Here is a 17,836-nt window from a genome sequence, read left to right as displayed (position 1 = left end):
CATCTTCAATTGACTCCATTTACAAGCATTGAGAGTCGTGAATCTCTAGAAATTTTATAGAATCGTTCTTGTTGTCCTCACCAATCTTAACAAGAATTTATTGTTTCTTGAGTACAATTAAATGTTCCAAAAATGCAATCCAAAGTCTTTTTATCTATTCTGATATTATTTTAAAATGTAGAATAATTTAATTTAAGAAGTACAAATCTGACCGTTCGATTTGTATACTCCAAATTTTTTTAATTTTTTAAACACAAATCAGAGGATCCAATTTGTGTACTCCAAATTTTTTAAACACGATTTGTGTACCTTCCATAATTTTAAAAAACACCAACAATTACAATGTTAAAGTATATCACTCATTCTACTCCCATCTCTAAATTTTTTAGCCACATTCTAACATATGATATATATTTTTTGGACAGTGCTGACATATGATATTAACATGTGCGTTTCCTTCCGTTATTAGGCCTATTTGTCATAAAATCAAAATGTCGAACAACACACATAAACCCTTTAGGTGTTGACATTTGTTGCTGTAAAGAGTTCCATAATAACTAACTAATTAACTGCTCAACGAAGAAGATATAAAAGAAGAAACACAGGTTAAAAACATTCAAAGCGCAAATGATGGAAAAAGATAATAACAATTGGATATACTAGTATCACTCTTTAGTCTTTACAGCACAGCATTAAGATGTGACTGAGTGCACATGACATGTAAGAGTTAAGTTACAAACAAAATTTACAAAGTGGAAATCACTCTGAGCGGACTGGTTCTATATCTGTGAGAGAGGCACCAACCTTAAGTTGGTTGTGTACCAAAGGGATGAGGGAATGTAGCACATCTGTTATTAGCGGCCTATAACTTGGTTCGGCTTGCACACACAGAACAGCTACTGCTGCAACCTGTACAATGTAAACACCAACTTAAGATTTTGTAGCATTGAGTTCAAGACATCTTTCTGAGTACACTGCTTCTTTTCAATGAATAATGAACCTGATATAAATGTTTCAAATCCATTGTGTCTTTGATAACAGGATCCACAATACTTGGAAGCTTCAATCTGTCGGTTAGCTGAGGCATGGCCTGCGAGTTTCAAAAGTTTTACACACCAACTACTGCACATATCTAAGAGGGATTGGTATGAAACAAAACATACCCACGAAACGAGGGATTGATATTGGTCTGCTGACATGTTTTCCATCGGTTTTTTTCCAGTCAGAAGTTCTAAAAGGACAACCCCAAAAGCATACACATCGCTCTTATCAGTTAGTTTACCTGAAAAACATAACTTGCAATGTTATATTTCTGTTTTGAAGGAAAAAGATAAGCGCAAAACTATAATAATAGGAAAGATTTTATCGATGTGCCTCCCTTTTTCTCTGTATTTGTAAGAGAATACTTGTAAAAATATAATCATGAAAACAACAAACTTGATCCCACTAAGCATTGTTAGTAACATGAATTAATCATCATTATTAGAATCTACAATTTCAGCTTCTCATAAAGTTTTCTAAGCTCTTTCATCTCTCTCTGCCCTTTTTAACATAACTATGAGAATACCTAGCAATTTTTGCAATTAATTGCACAGAACTAATATGCTTATAAGTTAGTACAAATAATGCAACCACTTGGATCAAGAAAGAAGCAAACAGTGTAACAAGGACTATAAGCTTTTGTCTGTTAATTATAATAACGAATATTCTTGTGTACCATGTGATATGTACTCAGGTGCCACATATCCCAAAGTTCCCGACATCTTCATGTTCTTGTGTTGCACTCCAGAAGAGATAGCAAGTCCAAAATCTGTGAGCTGAACCGTAAAACTCAGTGTAGGAACATAAATCAATAATTAACATGTATGATTAAATTATCATGTACTGCCTAACCTTAGCATTAAAATTAGAATCGAGAAGAACATTGGAAGACTTTATATCTCTATGAACCACAGGGGGATTGGAGTGTTCGTGAAGATATTCTAATGCTCTAACAAAGTCAAATATGCATCAGTCATTAATCATTATAGTATATACAAGACAAGAAATACTTTATTAGCAATTTTTGACAGAATAAGCGTGACGAAATCACCTGGCAACATCAACTGCAATTCTTAAACGGAGATACCAAGTTAAAGATGATCCACGATTAGGCCCTAGAATTATTGTTAATATAAACAAACAATATAAGATGCTTCAGTTCCCAAGTATAGATAATTTTTATGTATTTCTTCTGAATCAAGATGAAAGAAATGAAATTAATATACCATGCAATTGAGTTTCCAATGATCCATTCTCCATCAATTCATAAACAAGAAATCTTGATTCACCATGAATACAATAGCCCATGAGTTTTATGATATTTTGATGCCGAATCTTGCTCAACCAACTCACTTCATTCTGCAGTTTGATGTAACCATCAAAGGCAAACGAGTGTAGCAAACCTAGATATTAAATATTGATATGGATATCTTCTAATTTTTAATAGTAATAGAGGACCATCACCTCAAATTCTCTATCAGCATCACTATCTGCTTTCTTAACAGCTGCATGGAAATTCTCATCAAGATGAGCTCTGTAAACAATTCTAGAACCACTCTCTGCCATAACATTGCTGTTGCTAAAGCTGTTTGTTGCGGCCTCTAATAATTGAAAGTCAAAAATAGCAACTGAACTCTTCTTATCTGCCATCCTTGAGTAGTTAAGTTTAGCATTGACAGGGTTTAAGGTTTCCCCTTTTTCAGCCTCTACACACTCAACAAATAAATAAAAAGAATGAATCAGAGATCTAACCAAAGCCAAGACCATGATAGGAAGTTTGTCTATAAAGGCAGAAGGTAGTAATACCCATGTTTCCTTGGCTTTTACTGCTGGAGCTTGTTAAGCTTCTATGGCGACGAAACCAGACATACAATACAAGTAGGAAGATTCCAAGGAGAAGCGCAGAACAAACAATTAGTGATATTTGAATCCTCTTATTCAAATTCTGGTGGTGCACCATTCTAACCTTAACTCCTGTTTCAGAAGAAAGTACAAGCAGTAAATTTTTAATTATTTAAGGTTTCAATTTGAAAACTTTTGTAGTGTTGTGAAACCAATGCAAGCAAGCAGAGAGAGAGGTAGAAGAAAGCGAAATGAAGGATTTGATTTTATAGGGCAGTACCTGGAGGTTGTGCATTTGCAGAAGTGTGAGCAAGAGCAGCATGAAGAAACAGAACAAGGAGGCTCATTTGCTTTGCTGTGGGAGCAGAATGAGACAGAGAGGAATAACAATAACTTATCAAGAGAACCTTCTTTCTTTTCTTTTTTGCTCTGTTTCGAATTTTAAAAGGAAGTTGTTTTGGACAAGGGTACTTTCAGGGAAACCGAGAAAGCACTCTTTTAATACGTTTGATGTTTGATGAAAGATGATGATGACGAGGAGAGAGAGAGAGAGAGGCATGTGGCAGTTAAGTTATGCAAAGGCAGAGAGTAGATTTTCTCTGGTGAAAAAAATTGGATGGTGTGCAGTGTTTAATCTAACCATTCATTATTCTCTCTCTTATTTATTTTTGGTCTCACTTATATAATCAAAAGTGAGAGATCACACTCGATTTTGTCTAAGTGTTAAAAAAATTGGAGAGGATTCATTTCCACGTAAAGAAAGGTGTGTACTCAGAGAGAGTTCAAAGTTCAAACTTGAAAAGGATAGTAATGAGACACAAGGTTTGTGAGATGTGGATAGTGTAGACAGATGCTTAATTGTGGGTCACCAACACACATTAATGCAACCATCTAAGTTCCCCTTTGCCAACCTTTCAAACATAAAGACAGGCCTCAACCTCTTTACTCTTTTCTTTACCTATTTACAAATCATAAACTTGGCCCCCTTTTCTCTTAAGTCTTAATTAATGCATGCTTAATTGCAATATAAGCAAAGAGTGGTGGTAGATTGTGTTTACTTCCTCGCTCTCTAGTCTACTGTTGCTATCACTATTAGTATTTTCATTACCTATTAATATTATATGAATCTTGAAAACACTAATTGTTGCAATGTCAGCTGTAAGTTTCGCAAAAAAAAAAAATCCAGCTAAACAAGAAAGTTACTAGAAACTAGAAAGCAAGGCCATAAATCTAGTCATGGAATGCATATTGTATCCTCGCTTTTGTAAACAAATTTGCGAGACGTGTGAGAAATTCACAAATGCCACGTGAACTTTCTAAACAAGGTTGGGGGGAGGAGTAGACCGAGCAAGCTATTTGCAATTGGCAATGTTGTTCATAATTCATGTTTTACCTAAGTCCTTTTGCTGGGTGGGATACTGGGTAGAAGAAGGGGCCTAGGCCCAATTCCTTTTGGTAACATGCTTGTTACAAAGGGATGCTATTTGGGCTTGCTATTGAGTAGTGCCAAAATGCAAGTTTATCTTGGGGAAGAAGAGTATTTTGGGGTAGTGAGTAGTGAGTGCAATGCATGCAAGAATAGCAGGGGGGAGGCACATACAACTAGGCACCTCTTCCATTTAATTCAACTCTACCCCCTGAACGCTCTTATCTCTTTGTATTTACTGCATGCACTACTAGTCTGCACCTCAACCCACCTAACGCTGCTCTTAACACTTGTTCTTACTCTTGCAGAATCCAGAGGGAGAATAGGAAAATACTGCGACCCATTTTACCTATTCTTGTATGAAACCTGCGCTCGATGGCCTTTCCCTACCTGTCCCTCACCACAAAACCCATTCGATCAAACACCTTTCCTAAGGCCACCACTGGTTCCATCACCACCTTTGATAATTCCCCCACCAATGCCACCCATAGATCCATTCCCATGGCTGTCCCCACCTGACATGTTTCTTCCACCTCTGGAAGATCCGTTCGCATCATATTCACCACCACACATCCTGTTGCCGCCGCCGATGCCTCCAGAACTGCCCGGTAATCCACACGAGCCACTTCCAATTCCATTGGTGAAGCCGCCCGTAACAACGAGCTTTCAAGAACCATGACCAACCATTTAAAAACTCACTCGTCCATCTTTTTCTGTTCGATTTAGGAGCTACTGACTGAAAATGAGAAAATCCTGTAACTGACATATATCTCATTAGCTAGATTTTCTCTGTTTTTTACTTTCCACGTTTCTGTCCAAATAATAAACAAAGTATCTTAAAGTTTTGAAAATAGATTTTTTCCCATTTGTCTGCATATATCATTTTTAAATTTATACCATATAATATAATTAATTTAATTCTCTGCATAACGCTCGAGTCTTAATCTAGTATCCTTTAAGTGGAAAAAAAAGTCCATTCCCGTCTATTTTTTATACTTATATAGGATGTCCTGTCTATTATTATTATTATTAAAATTTTGGTAACCCAAACTATGCCAAATTTAATATGTTGTAGACCCTCAACTATGCCAACTTTCAAACATTGCTGACTCAACGTAAATAGGGAACGCGATGTGATTATCATGTTGCAAAATTGGGTTCATCATGTAAAGAAAACTGTAGCAGAATCTTATTGATGAGTTCCAAAACTGACTTTCTGTTTTCCATCATAAACCTAAGGACATAGGGATATTCTAGGAAGGAGCCAAACAATACAATTGGGTCTTCTTTTCCTTCCTTTTCCTTCATTGTTTCAATAGTAAACAGAGGAAACTAAAACAACCCACAGAAGAGTTAAAAATAATATATGGATCTGAACTAATATCATTCTTATCTTAAAAGTTAAAACAGAAAAGAGATTTCTTTAGTACTTAATATCTGGATTATCACGTAGACCTAGCTTGGAAATAACAAAACAATACGAATCCCAGTCGGTGCTTCTAAGGTATTTCAGTAATCTTTTTCTCCTCTGAACCATTGCTAGCAGACCTTTACGAGAATGCTTATCCTGAAAACATCATTGGGAACAAATCGAATCACACTCACCCTCTAAATCATAGTCAATAACACATACTGAAACGATTGAACAGGGAAATAACTGTTCACTAACTCAATTCTATGGGGAAACAATCTTAATCTAAGTTTAAAGAACACAGTATATTTCCTCTGTTTCGAAAGATCAAATGGAGTCACGAACTAATATTGTTAACTATTTAGAAAGTAAATTAATAACAGCAGTATGCACGCAATTTCTGCACGTTATCTTCAATACTAGAATCAAGGATATTCACATACAAAAACGGAACTGACCTTCTTGTGTAGAACTGCTGATAGATGCTTAATCTTAGTTGTGAGTTGTGCAACTGCAAGAAGGAAAAAGAGGTAGAGCATTAGTTCCCAATCCCATGTAAAATGTACATTCAAAACTATCACTTCAACTTTCACCAAGACCTATATTGAAGTAAAAGTCAAGCTCACTATTCTAGTTATCTTCCCTTTGGATCCTCTTCATAGTAAATTGCATAAATAAGTCAAATAATTTTCTTTACCTTGAACACGAGCAGATCCACAATCAGACTCTGACATTTTAAACTCCTCTCTAATCTTTGCTAGCTCAATTTTCAACTTTTCTGCTGAGGACATATTATCTGGATGGAAGTACTGAAATAAACGTAATGAGAAAATCAGTTAACTGAAACAACAAAGTTAATTTTATGGAAGAGAAATTTTAAAGCAACATAACAAGAACATCAATAGCTCTTTAAAAGAACCTTCAATTTCAATGATATGGCACACCAATGATCCTAGAAGTGCTTCACATGATATTATGACACGAATTACTTCATCGAAAAGTTAGGCAATAAAATCAGATTCAATATACTAATGCCTGTGCATCTTAGTTCAAAATAGAATCAGCAGAACCCAAGATTTTTACAATATAAATAAAACAAGGAATGATAAATAAACAATAGGGATTGACATTTGAGAAGCAGAGGCTATAATCAAAGATACAATGAATAAAATGAGGGAAAGACAGAAGCCTATAATTGTTCAGGAAATTAAACATGGAGGTTATCTCTTTCAAGAAGGCCAAAATGCAGCAGGACCGAATGCAACATTAACTCCAGAACCAGTGACAATGTCTCTGAAGGGTTATGTTGGCTATTTTGAATTAATTAACCGAAAACAAATGCAGAGCGAATCCAACATTGCTCCCATTTCCTTGTAGATTTGGTCATTACTAAGCATACATGATAAAAATTTAAAATTAAAAAAAAATTATCTTGCACAGATGTCACGAGAAATTTGAAACTTGATCAGACTAAATGACAAATATCAACAAGGATCATCATATGGCAAATGATACATTTGACATGGGCATAAGCAATAATGCAACATGAGCACGATCATTTTCATTAGTGCAGGACCCATTCGACAAACAGCAATGGTAATATGCAATGTTGCAATTTGGAACAGAGAAATGAAAACTCGCATCACCAATATGGAAGTAGAGACAGCACGGTAAACCATAGATAGGACAGAACACAGAACCAATATAAATAAACAAATATAATACTGACCCTTTCAACAAGGTTCTCTTTAGGAGGATCCATCATGAAGCTTGGTCTCCCGCCCAAATGACCCAGCATATCAAACCTCTGCTCTGGAAAGTTTATAGAATTAGGTAAATCTTTTGGTATAAATCATAAAACGGAGGAAAACAAATTCGATTGGGTTCATGATCAGGATCAGAGTAACAAGGAAGAAATGAAGATATAACATCAAAGAGGAAGAAAAGATGGGTACGCTTTTCTTTACTAGCTTGCTCCAGAACAATCAAGCTCTCTTGCAATGGTTTGATGCCGACACCAATGAGGGTGGAGCGAGATTCCATCTCCTCCAGCTTCCTCAGTTTCACCAATCTTTCATTCAACTCCGCAATAGAGAATCCCTCTCTCCCCCCACCTTCCGCCCTCAACGCCCTCAATTTCTCTCCCAACTCTGGAAAGCTGTACATCTTCACAAACCCCGTCACCGGGGGCCCAGAGCCCTTCTTCTCGTTCATTTCCTTCAAGAAAAACGTCGGCAACTCCCCGCTCCCGCCTATCAAAGAGCCGCTTGAGGCGGAATCAGAAGGACCCGATTTCACGGTGCTTCTAAACGCCGACAACGGCATCCGATCGCCGCCCTGCTTGTTCGGATTAGATTTAATCTTCTGCACGCTCTCGCGGAGCGCGTCAAAGGAGATCTTTCCCCCAATGCCGGGCGCCGATTCGCCGGACTTTTCCGAGACTTTTCTGTTGTAGATCTCCTGAAAGGAGATTTGCCCCGACGAGGAGGGCTCGCCAGCGCCAGGTGGAGGGGGTAACGTGCGGCGGCGGAACTCCGAGAGGTTTTTGCGGATTTCATCGAGGGAGTTGACTTTGGAAGCGGCGGATGACGGGGTTTGCGGGTAGGGGTTCGCGAAGGGTGAATTAGTGGGGCGGGTTCTCTTGAGCTTGTCCTTGACGTCGCTGAAATAAGAAGACATGGGAGACTTGGGAGTTGAGTCGCCGTTACCGCCGTCGGAGCTGGAAGTGGAGAAGCGGTGGGTGAGAGTGAGAGGGTTCCATTTGAGTCTGGTTCTGAGTGTGAGGGAGAGAGCCATCGTCTCAGGACACACCTGTTCGAGTGAAGCACCTCACTTCAGTTAGTTCGTTAGGGTTTTTCAGCTCACCCTAACCTAACCCATTGCTTCCCCACATCAATTGAAAAATTAAAACATTCATCACTACCCAATAATTCTCAATCAACTTTAACTTAACCCTTTTTCAGAAATTTTTTTATATTAATACACCTTTAATATATTGATTCTATTAAAGTTTTAAATTTATTTTTTATCTGTTTAATAAATCTCCTCAATTCCTAAAAAAATTAGTTAATAAGAGTCTAAACAAATTTTAGTCACGACAAAAATTAAATTTTAAAAATATTAATTAAAATTTTTTTTTATAAATAATTCATAAATTAATCATATTATATGTATACAAAAAATTAATTATTATTATTATAAAACATATATTAAAAATAAATTAAACATCATATATATTTATACATAACCATACGATGATTAATTTGATAACTTATTTTTTTTTTTTTTCACATGACGTTTTTGTTTGCTGATAAGTTATATAAGTGCTCATTATTTTAGTAATATTAGCAAATTTCACTGGCTTTCCCTTGTATGATTGTTATAGAAATGCAGTTTCTTTAAAAGATAAATGAGTAACACCAAATTTAAGAATCAATTGCTTCACTTGCACTTCTAATTTCTAAACCCAAACTCATTTATAAACAGAACAAGAACTTGCAGTCAATAACTTTAAAATTAAGTGATATCAAAATCGTGCATTACAAATGGCGGGCAGTTCAATACTTTAGCTGGACTTGCATTACTTTATCTTGTAACTCTTCTTCATCTATTGGTTTTCTTTAGTTTACGTATGTACCAACTAACAACACTATCATGTTTTATTGAAACAAACAATGGTAGATGCCGAGAGGGATGGGGTAATTAAGTTCCCTTGCAAAAATTAACTGCTTACATTCTCGAGTCTTATGAGCCATAGAGGTATGGGTCACACTTAGTAGTCAGTACGAAGTACCATCAGAGATGATAGGACGCCAGAGAATTGTCCTATACACTCCTTTAACGCCAAAAAAAAGGCCAGAAAGTTTTAATAAAGAAAAGGGTTAACGGAGTCCCAATCTATCTATAGCCGCAACTCCTGCCCACTACTACAGATAACCTAAGTTCACTTCGTCATCTGATTAGTCCACATGTTCTTCGAGTGTGCAGAGATTATTATTTCTAACAACACAATTCATGACCACAGAAAAGCAGAGAGAAATGGAAGAGCATGATTTGTGTGGTAGTATTAAATATTAATGGTGGTATGATATGAATGAACAGTCGATTATATCATAGAGATAAGTAAATAGTACTATGCAATTGTCATTTGCTCACAATGCAAACAAAAGTGGTTAAATACCCGGTGGGGATGGTAATGTGAAAATTAAATAAAAGCATAGTTGCTAGTGGGGGATGAGGAAGCTATGATTTTTGTTGCAATGTATTAATTTGTAATAAATCGTGCGCCCGATGCTGATTGGGAAATAGGAATATATAATGAATAACTAATAATACAATTACAATTTACAAATATATATTTGCATAGAAATAATATTTAAAAATTATTTAATAATTTAATATATTTTTATTAAATTATTCAAAATACTCTACAATCAAATAAAATATACACCACAATTCATCTTTCTCTTTTTTATCATCTTTCTCTTTTAATATTGTCGTCACCACCACTATTTTTTTCTTCTCTTTTTTTTTCATTTGATTTCTTCGTAGTTAAATATTACATAATTAGTTTAACAATAATATAAACACATTATTTAGTTATAAATAACACATAATTTTTTTATGAATGACATAAAAAGTTTTAATAAATGACACCAAAATTAGTAGATGACACAAAAATATAAAATATATTTAAACATATTTTAATAGAATCCTAAATTATTTTGTGTATAACAAATTATATAATAAATAATAAAAAAAATAAAAACTCACCTATAATTATTTAGCATCTAAGTCTTAAGCAAAGAAAAAAAAAGTAGTGGTTGAGGTTTGACACGTGTGCTAGAAGGTGGGACCAGAGGGGCGAGAGAAAATAGGGACGATCTACAGAATACAACATCTGTAAGGATAGACAATTACAAAGAGAAAGAAGAGGAAGAGGACATTTTGGGGTTTTCCTTTCATAAAAAAGATCATCCGTGTCTCTCCCCACACACACACTCCCTTGCTCATGTAAGAAGCACCGAGAGATGAGAGACCGAGGGAGGCACATCATTTCTCTTTAAACCTTCCAAAATCCACACCTCCTTTTTCCTTTATTTTATTTTATATATATATTTAACATTCCAACGACACCCACCATTCCCATATCTCCCATAACACACACCACCTCTTGTCTCTTCCAATCAACCCTCTTCCACGCTCCACAAGACATGTGCCATGATAACTGGGTTAAGATCGCCATGGCCGACGATTCTCTCGTCGTCGACCTCCTTCTCCGACTCCACCAAGCCCGACAGCCGCCGCCACCTCCCTCTCTTAACCTGCAGTGGAGCGTGCGTCAGCGCCGTTCCAAGTGCGTTCCCCGCCACAATAAAGCGGAGACAACTAGAGCCAGTCCTACCACCCCTCTCTCCTGGAGCGCCACCACCTCAGCAAGCGGAGGAGGCGCCACTCTAGATAGCTACGAGGAGTCCAGCCGCCCAACCAAACACCTGCATACCTCGAGATCTAAGGTTCCACGCTTCATCTCTCTCTCTCTCTCTCTCTCTCTCTTCCTTTTTGTTAGTTTGAGTTCAGCCGTATTCCTTGTTATGTTTTTAATTCTGTGGGTATGCTGTGTGCATGAGGTGCTCGCTAAACGCGGTGCATAAGTTGAAGGGAAGGGAAGGGAACTGACCTTTGTCTCTGTTTCTTTTTCTTATTCTTTTACTATGTTGGCATCCAATTAAGTGCCACTCGCACTTTATATTTTTTTGAATCATGGATGGACGAAAATGCCATTCACCACTCATCAGGCTCAGCTCAGCCTTTGGTCCGATCGCGCCTCTTTGCTTTTTTTTTTTTTTTTTTCAAATCAAACCATTTTCGGAGCTGGCTTTATTCGCCTTATCATCTTCTCAACACAGATTTGAACCGGTGCCTACCTACTCTCGCAGGACACGCCGTGTTATCATCTTCTTTACCTTTATTCCTCTCTCTTTCTCTTTCTTTCGTCAGGAAAGTTCAACCTATTACCCTTTTGTAACTGTTAATGTATTTTATATTTTATTTCTTAATTTTGGAAAGGAAAGGAGAGACTTTGATTCAACGCAAGGAGTCAGAGGCTTCAATGACTCTTGTAATCTTATTCACGTTTTTTCCTCGCCGCTCTTCATCTCAAATTACGCAAATGACCTTCCTTCTCGAGGGCAATTTCGTCTCTAGGGGATATGTTCTGGCCGTGTCCGGAGAAGGTTAAAAAATAAAAAAGGTTTGTGGGATTGTGAAGTGTAAACTGGGATGTTATTGTTGCAGTGTGGCATTCGTGGTTTGATAGGGAGGTGGATAAATATTAAATTTATGAGGGGTATTTATGTAATATGAGGAGAGCAGCAGCACCACAACTACAAGTGCATTTTTGGTGGCGTGTTTTCGTGGGAAAGGCAAAATAGCTCTTGCGACTGCTGCTTGTTTTGTAGTGGTTGTGCACTTTGGAATGCTCTTGTGTATTATTAGGTTTGGAGCACTCATGTGGTGTCACCTCCCCTACTGTAGCTTTACCTGCGGCCGCACCTTCTCTACTTCATTTAGGGGTCTGCGTCGTCGTTTCACATATAAGAAACGTTTGTTAAGGTATCTGCATCACAGCAATTAAAAATATTATTAGTATTATGCATGGGCAAAAGTCAAAAGTAGCAAGTCCTTATTTTTTTGATTGGGAACTGTTATCCTATGAAGAAAGGAAAAACATGGTGGTATATTAGTCTTTTTATGCTTGGTGGGGTAAGGTCCAAAAGGGGAGAATCTGTGGTTTTTTGGGATCGAGACGAATATGTGGTTAACAAAATGAAATTATGACTTATCTCTTCTCTTCTCTCTCTAAATAAATGGGAAAAAAAAAGAAAAAGATAAAGGAAGGTGGGGGAAAATAGTAACTTGGCAAACCATTCCAAAAGGAGGAGTAAGTTAAATTGGAGGAGAGGAGATAGGGATTTTGGTAGCGAGGGGGGGGGGGGGGGGGACCATAGTGTCACTGCCACCAACTAAGCTGGCTGGTTAGTTATTGGCGTTTATTAGTCACCGCTCACCGCTGTCCATGGAATCCATCCTTTCATTTTTTATTATTATTATGATGGATTATGGATATGCAATTATGCATTACGCCAATACCTTCATTTATTTTTTGTGTGTAGAGGCAGATTGTGAGCTCACATACTTTTCTTACACACCAAACCATCAATATATAACACAATACACACGCTCTCTCTCGATCTCAATGTCTGTGGACTCTGGAGGGTGTCATTGACATTTTCATTCAATACCTCAGATCCAGTCTCTGTTGCAGTCTGCCACTTTGCACTTCACAGAAAGAGAGAAACAAATATGGCACGCTTACCCTCACTACTCCACCCTTTTTCGTTTCACTTTAACGCCATCTTTTCTATCTCCTTCCACTCCCCTTATTATTTATTATTATAATAAAAATCATCAATGTCCATTGCACAACTGCACCCTCCTATCCTACCTAAATCCTAAACATTGGTCCGCTGCCTCACTTCACTCCAATTTTTTTCCTTTTCTGAGAATATGATAAAATGTTTCAAGACCCTAAATTCGGTATTTTATATATTGCAGGTTGCAAATCCAATCGAAACAGCTCTTACCAAAAGGTCACGAAGAAAAAAGGTAAATGTTGATACATACATATTTTACATGTTTTCATTGAGTATGTCGAAAGCAAAGTGCTATTGATTTCTATGTAAAATTGAGTTTGTTTGGGCCTGGCTCCAACCCAATAGAATAATGAGCTACTTTACATTTTGACTTAGTATTTGTTGATTTATTTGCAGACTTTAGCTGAACTAAAAGAGGAGGAGACTTTGTTGCTCAAAGAAAGGAGAAGCTTGAAAAATGTACGATTCAGGCGCATCCTGTTTTTTTTTTTTTTTTATCACATATTTGGTTTGTTTATAAACGTTATTTCGATATTTGAACAGGAACTTGCATCGTTGCGTCTCACACTTGAGAAACATAGAGCCACAAATGAAAGCTTAAAGAGATTAAAGGTGACCTTCCCATGTTGTTCTGAATCACTTTGTCATCCATATTTGAAATCTTACAACATTTTTTAATGAGGACAAATGCAGCTAGATACATGTTGATTATGCACTTGACATTTTGTAACAGCTTGATTTGGAGTCGCAACGGAACTCTGAACCAACTAAAATCTACGAGGAGTCTAAGAAAGGTGTGGTTGACCTACCTCAGTGCCATCCATCAACTTCTCTGTCCCCAAAAACTGTTACACATAAGGTTATTGATGGCCATTCATATGTTTGTCCAATAAATTCTTGTTCCAAATCACAAGAGATGAGTAAAAAAGAATCTACCTTGGTGCTCCCTGATCTAAATTTGCCTGTGGATGTGGATTTGAGCTCCAATTGCATGGACTGAATCAGCTAATAAGAATCATATATGTACTATGATGCAGCCTAACAATTTAGGTTTGTGCTAATGTAATTGTTGTAGATGCTGAAGAGTAAACCATTCATCTTCATTGGTCAACATTCACGTGGAAATTGTTTCCCAGGGTAGCTTAGAAATCCTAACAGATCAGGCTTAGTATTTCACTATTTCCATATGTTTTTCGTTCCATTGTTTTCTACAGTGTCCAAAAAGAACCCTGTATTCCTTCTCTTCATTTTTATAGAAAATATTTACTGATAAATGTAATTACGTGTTCTATAGATGATTCAATAACTTTGGTTAAAGGTTGTCTGTAACTGTATGATTTGGTTGTATCTTGGGTCTTACAAACCAGAAACGCTCAGCATGGTTTTTTTTTTCTTTTTTTTATCAGATGAGATGGTGTATATTAATGCTATCCATCAAAAGCATTAAGCATGTCTTTTTTTTTTGTTTTGACAGAAAGCATGTCTTTGACTGTGACTCCTATATATGTATGGGTTTTGTTTTCGGCCGTAAGTAGTAACATGTCCTCTCTATGGACCTTGTACGACTATTTGCAACTTGGACATCTATTGGGCTCAAGCGCTCTACCCAACCCTTCATACAAAAAAGAATATTACTTGTAGGCTATGTTTGTTGGAAGGAAAGAAATTGAGAGGAAAGAAATTGAAAGGAAGAAAATAAAAAGAAAAGAAAAGAAATTAAGTGGATTTTTATTTTTTTTTATATTGTTTGGATGAAAGGAAAATAAAGAAAGAAATGTTATAAAAAGATAATTTTATTCTTATATTATAAAATATATTAAAAAAATAAAGGGATAATATTAAAAGTAGAGAGAGAATTAATTTTTTCTTTATTTTCTTTCCATTATTTGAGAAAAAAAATTGGTAGTCTCACCAATATTTTTCCATCCATTTTCCTTCCTCTCCTATTTTTCTTCTCAACCAAACAAGAAAACATAACTATTTTCTTTCCAATTTTCACCTAAGGCTGAAAGTGAGCCGAGCTGAGTCGAGTTAGACCAAGCTCAAGCTCAGCTCACCAAAATTGAACTTGGCTCACGGCTCAACTCATTAACAATCGAGCCTATTTTTTAAGCTCAAACTCGACTCACCGAAAGCTCACGAGCTGGCTCAAATAATAGAAATATAAATACAAAATCTATAATTTTATATCAATAAATTATAACTTATATATTTTAAAAAATATTTAAGAAAATAATTTTATATATTGTTTATCTATCAATAAATATAAATTTTTTATTTATGTCCTACATCAAAATTATATATAATAAATAAATATAAAATTTTAAATAATTAACATCATTAATATATATAATTATATATTACTATTTCATATGCATATATATAATATTAAAAATATAGACTAAATGCATATAGGATATGTGTATTAACATATATATATATATATATATATATATATATATATATATATATATATATATAATCAAACTAGTTCACGAGCTAATGAGTTGTCCAAGCTCAAATTCGACTCATTTAATTTATGAGTTCAATTTCAAACTCAAGTTTGGCTTACCAGTTCACAAACTTAACTTATCAAACTATTAACGAGCTGAGCTCGAACTGGCTCATGAGCTGCCTTGACCCACTTCCAGCCTTATTTTCACCTCAAACAAACACACCATAGTGCTTTTTATGATATATCTTTTGTTACCCTTTCTTAAAATAATCAACTCCCAATATTCAAAACGCTTTATTATTTCAATAGAAATAAATAAAGAGAATTAAATACTATTTAATATTAAATAACTATATTCTTTAGTAATCATCATTTACTAAATGTTGTTTATTATGTAATATGTACCATTTAAATAAACAAAATTTAGTTCTCGATGAACATCAATCAACTAGTAAATATGAAGAAACAACGCATGCATTTTCTATATCTCTATATATTTTCCTTAGTGTTTTCTGTAGTCTTCGTCAAGCATCGTGCTACATGGAAGAGTGCATTGCTTTCGTCACTATACTTGAACAAATGCATCATTGTATGTACGCTGATGTGAAGAGAAGGAAGGAAGAAAGGATACACTGGAACATTATTTTCTTTGCGGTAACATGGGTGTTGTGGTGGTGCTTACGGGCCTGAATGAAGTTCTTTTCTGGAATGCAAAGGTATGTTTTGATGATTTATTAAACAATTGCATGTTTAATATACAATTATGGAAGAAAGAAAATATGTATAAATTATGTAAGGTGTGAGGTGTGAGGAACTTATGCTAACAATTTCTCCAACTCCAAGCAAGGGAGTATAGGACTAAAGATGTAAAACGCACATATGAACATAAAGTACTGCCAAAGATTCAATGCTGTCATTATCCTAGGATCTTCCCTTTCCAAGTCCTTATGTGTGTTAAGATATAACAAGATTCGCAGAATCTTGGGCCATCATTTTCCCTTGTGTAAAAAATAATTTCTGAAGTCTGTTGAGTCACAATGATATTAATACTCGATTAGACATCAATACAACTTTTGGAATTAGACACCCACAAGTAGCTAGATTCATCTTAGATTAGATAATGAAAATGTGCATTATATATTTTGAAGTCTCAAGTAGTTAAAAAACTTAAAATTGATGAAAATAAGCCTCTCGGAATATATTTAGACATATAAAAATATATATTAGATTTACATGGAAAGGGAGTAGACAAATACATATAGGGCCTAGGGTCAGCATTCATCAAGCTCACTTAAACTATGGCGGATTCCCGGCTCCGTATTCACTATTGCTGTCTCTTTCTCTTTGCACTCAACCATGATGCATTTTCTGCTAAATAGCAATACCAATTACTATTCATTCAACATACATGGATTACATATTGTATTGTGTTCATCCCAATTGCATGCATGCACTGCTCTATCTAAGAATAATACTAATACTGATTCTAATACTAACCTACAGAATCATATATATCATCATCAGCAGCAATGCTCCCATTCTCACTCCTCACAGTCTCACACCAAGCTTTAGCTCAAGCGCATCAGGCACCCCAGAACTGAACAATTGTGCAACCGAGGTAACCACCGAACACTTCCTATCGCCACCGCGCGCCCCTTTCCTCTTGCGGATTCCGCCACTGCTTGACGACGACGACGACGCCGAAACCGGCAACACCGACGGTATCTCGAAGTTGGTTCTAGCCTTGGACCCTCTCAGGCGCCTAGCCGCCGCATCGTAGGCACGCGCCGCCTCCTCCGCGGTGTCGAAGGTGCCAAGCCAGTGGCGGCACCTCCCAATACGGTCGCGTATCTCGGCCGACCACCTTCCCCAGGGCCTTTTCCTGACCCCTCTGTACCTCTTGGTGATGACCGGACCATTCTCCGTCTTGTTATGTTCCATCATTTTGTGGTGGGTTGGGTTACTATCATTTTTTGTCCCAAAGAGGACGTGTTCTCCAACAATAGCAGCGATTCCTTCGAGTGTTTTTTCATCATTTCTGGTTTGTGGAGGGTTTTGAGGTTCAGACGAGAAGAAGCGGGTTATGCTTTGTGGATCCATGTTAACATGGAGGAGCCATTGGGGTGATTCTGATGGTGCTGGTTTGGGAAGGAAAGTGGCCATGCCTGATGCCTTGTGATTTTCTCACAAGTCACTAACATTATTTATACAAGAGTTTGATGGAG

At 36.4% G+C, this 17,836-nt stretch overlaps 4 protein-coding genes across 4 annotated transcripts; 1 reads left to right on the top strand and 3 right to left on the bottom strand.

Moving 5' to 3' along the window:
* Nucleotides 1–628: 628 nt before the first annotated feature.
* Nucleotides 629–4,119, bottom strand: LOC112703800 (probable receptor-like protein kinase At1g80640). Its single transcript, XM_025755399.3, has 10 exons — nucleotides 3,164–4,119; nucleotides 2,848–3,015; nucleotides 2,506–2,747; nucleotides 2,268–2,400; nucleotides 2,093–2,156; nucleotides 1,894–1,990; nucleotides 1,718–1,817; nucleotides 1,164–1,282; nucleotides 1,001–1,090; nucleotides 629–909 (listed from the first exon to the last, which is right to left on the bottom strand). Exons 1-10 carry the CDS (start codon nucleotides 3,228–3,230, stop codon nucleotides 760–762), a joined length of 1,230 nt encoding a protein of 409 aa, XP_025611184.1. The 5' UTR covers nucleotides 3,231–4,119; the 3' UTR covers nucleotides 629–759.
* Nucleotides 4,120–5,476: 1,357 nt separating this feature from the next.
* On the bottom strand, nucleotides 5,477–8,681 carry LOC112703799 (uncharacterized). The gene is made up of 5 exons (XM_025755398.2): nucleotides 7,676–8,681; nucleotides 7,450–7,532; nucleotides 6,418–6,529; nucleotides 6,179–6,231; nucleotides 5,477–5,876 (listed from the first exon to the last, which is right to left on the bottom strand). Exons 1-5 carry the CDS (start codon nucleotides 8,514–8,516, stop codon nucleotides 5,733–5,735), a joined length of 1,233 nt encoding a protein of 410 aa, XP_025611183.1. The 5' UTR covers nucleotides 8,517–8,681; the 3' UTR covers nucleotides 5,477–5,732.
* Nucleotides 8,682–10,399: 1,718 nt separating this feature from the next.
* Nucleotides 10,400–14,430, top strand: LOC112703798 (uncharacterized). Its single transcript, XM_025755396.3, has 5 exons — nucleotides 10,400–11,236; nucleotides 13,338–13,388; nucleotides 13,553–13,615; nucleotides 13,700–13,768; nucleotides 13,890–14,430. Exons 1-5 carry the CDS (start codon nucleotides 10,934–10,936, stop codon nucleotides 14,154–14,156), a joined length of 753 nt encoding a protein of 250 aa, XP_025611181.1. The 5' UTR covers nucleotides 10,400–10,933; the 3' UTR covers nucleotides 14,157–14,430.
* A 2,729-nt stretch (nucleotides 14,431–17,159) lies between these two features.
* On the bottom strand, nucleotides 17,160–17,774 carry LOC112704170 (ethylene-responsive transcription factor ERF084-like). Its single transcript, XM_025755697.2, has one exon. The coding sequence runs from the start codon at nucleotides 17,772–17,774 to the stop codon at nucleotides 17,160–17,162; it is 615 nt and encodes a 204-aa protein (XP_025611482.1).
* Nucleotides 17,775–17,836: the final 62 nt, after the last annotated feature.

This window comes from Arachis hypogaea, chromosome 7 (assembly GCF_003086295.3).
Source record: "Arachis hypogaea cultivar Tifrunner chromosome 7, arahy.Tifrunner.gnm2.J5K5, whole genome shotgun sequence".
In the NCBI taxonomy this organism is placed as follows: Eukaryota; Viridiplantae; Streptophyta; class Magnoliopsida; order Fabales; family Fabaceae; genus Arachis; species Arachis hypogaea.
Note: the sequence above shows the minus strand (reverse complement) of the source record. Positions and strands in the feature narration are given on the sequence as shown.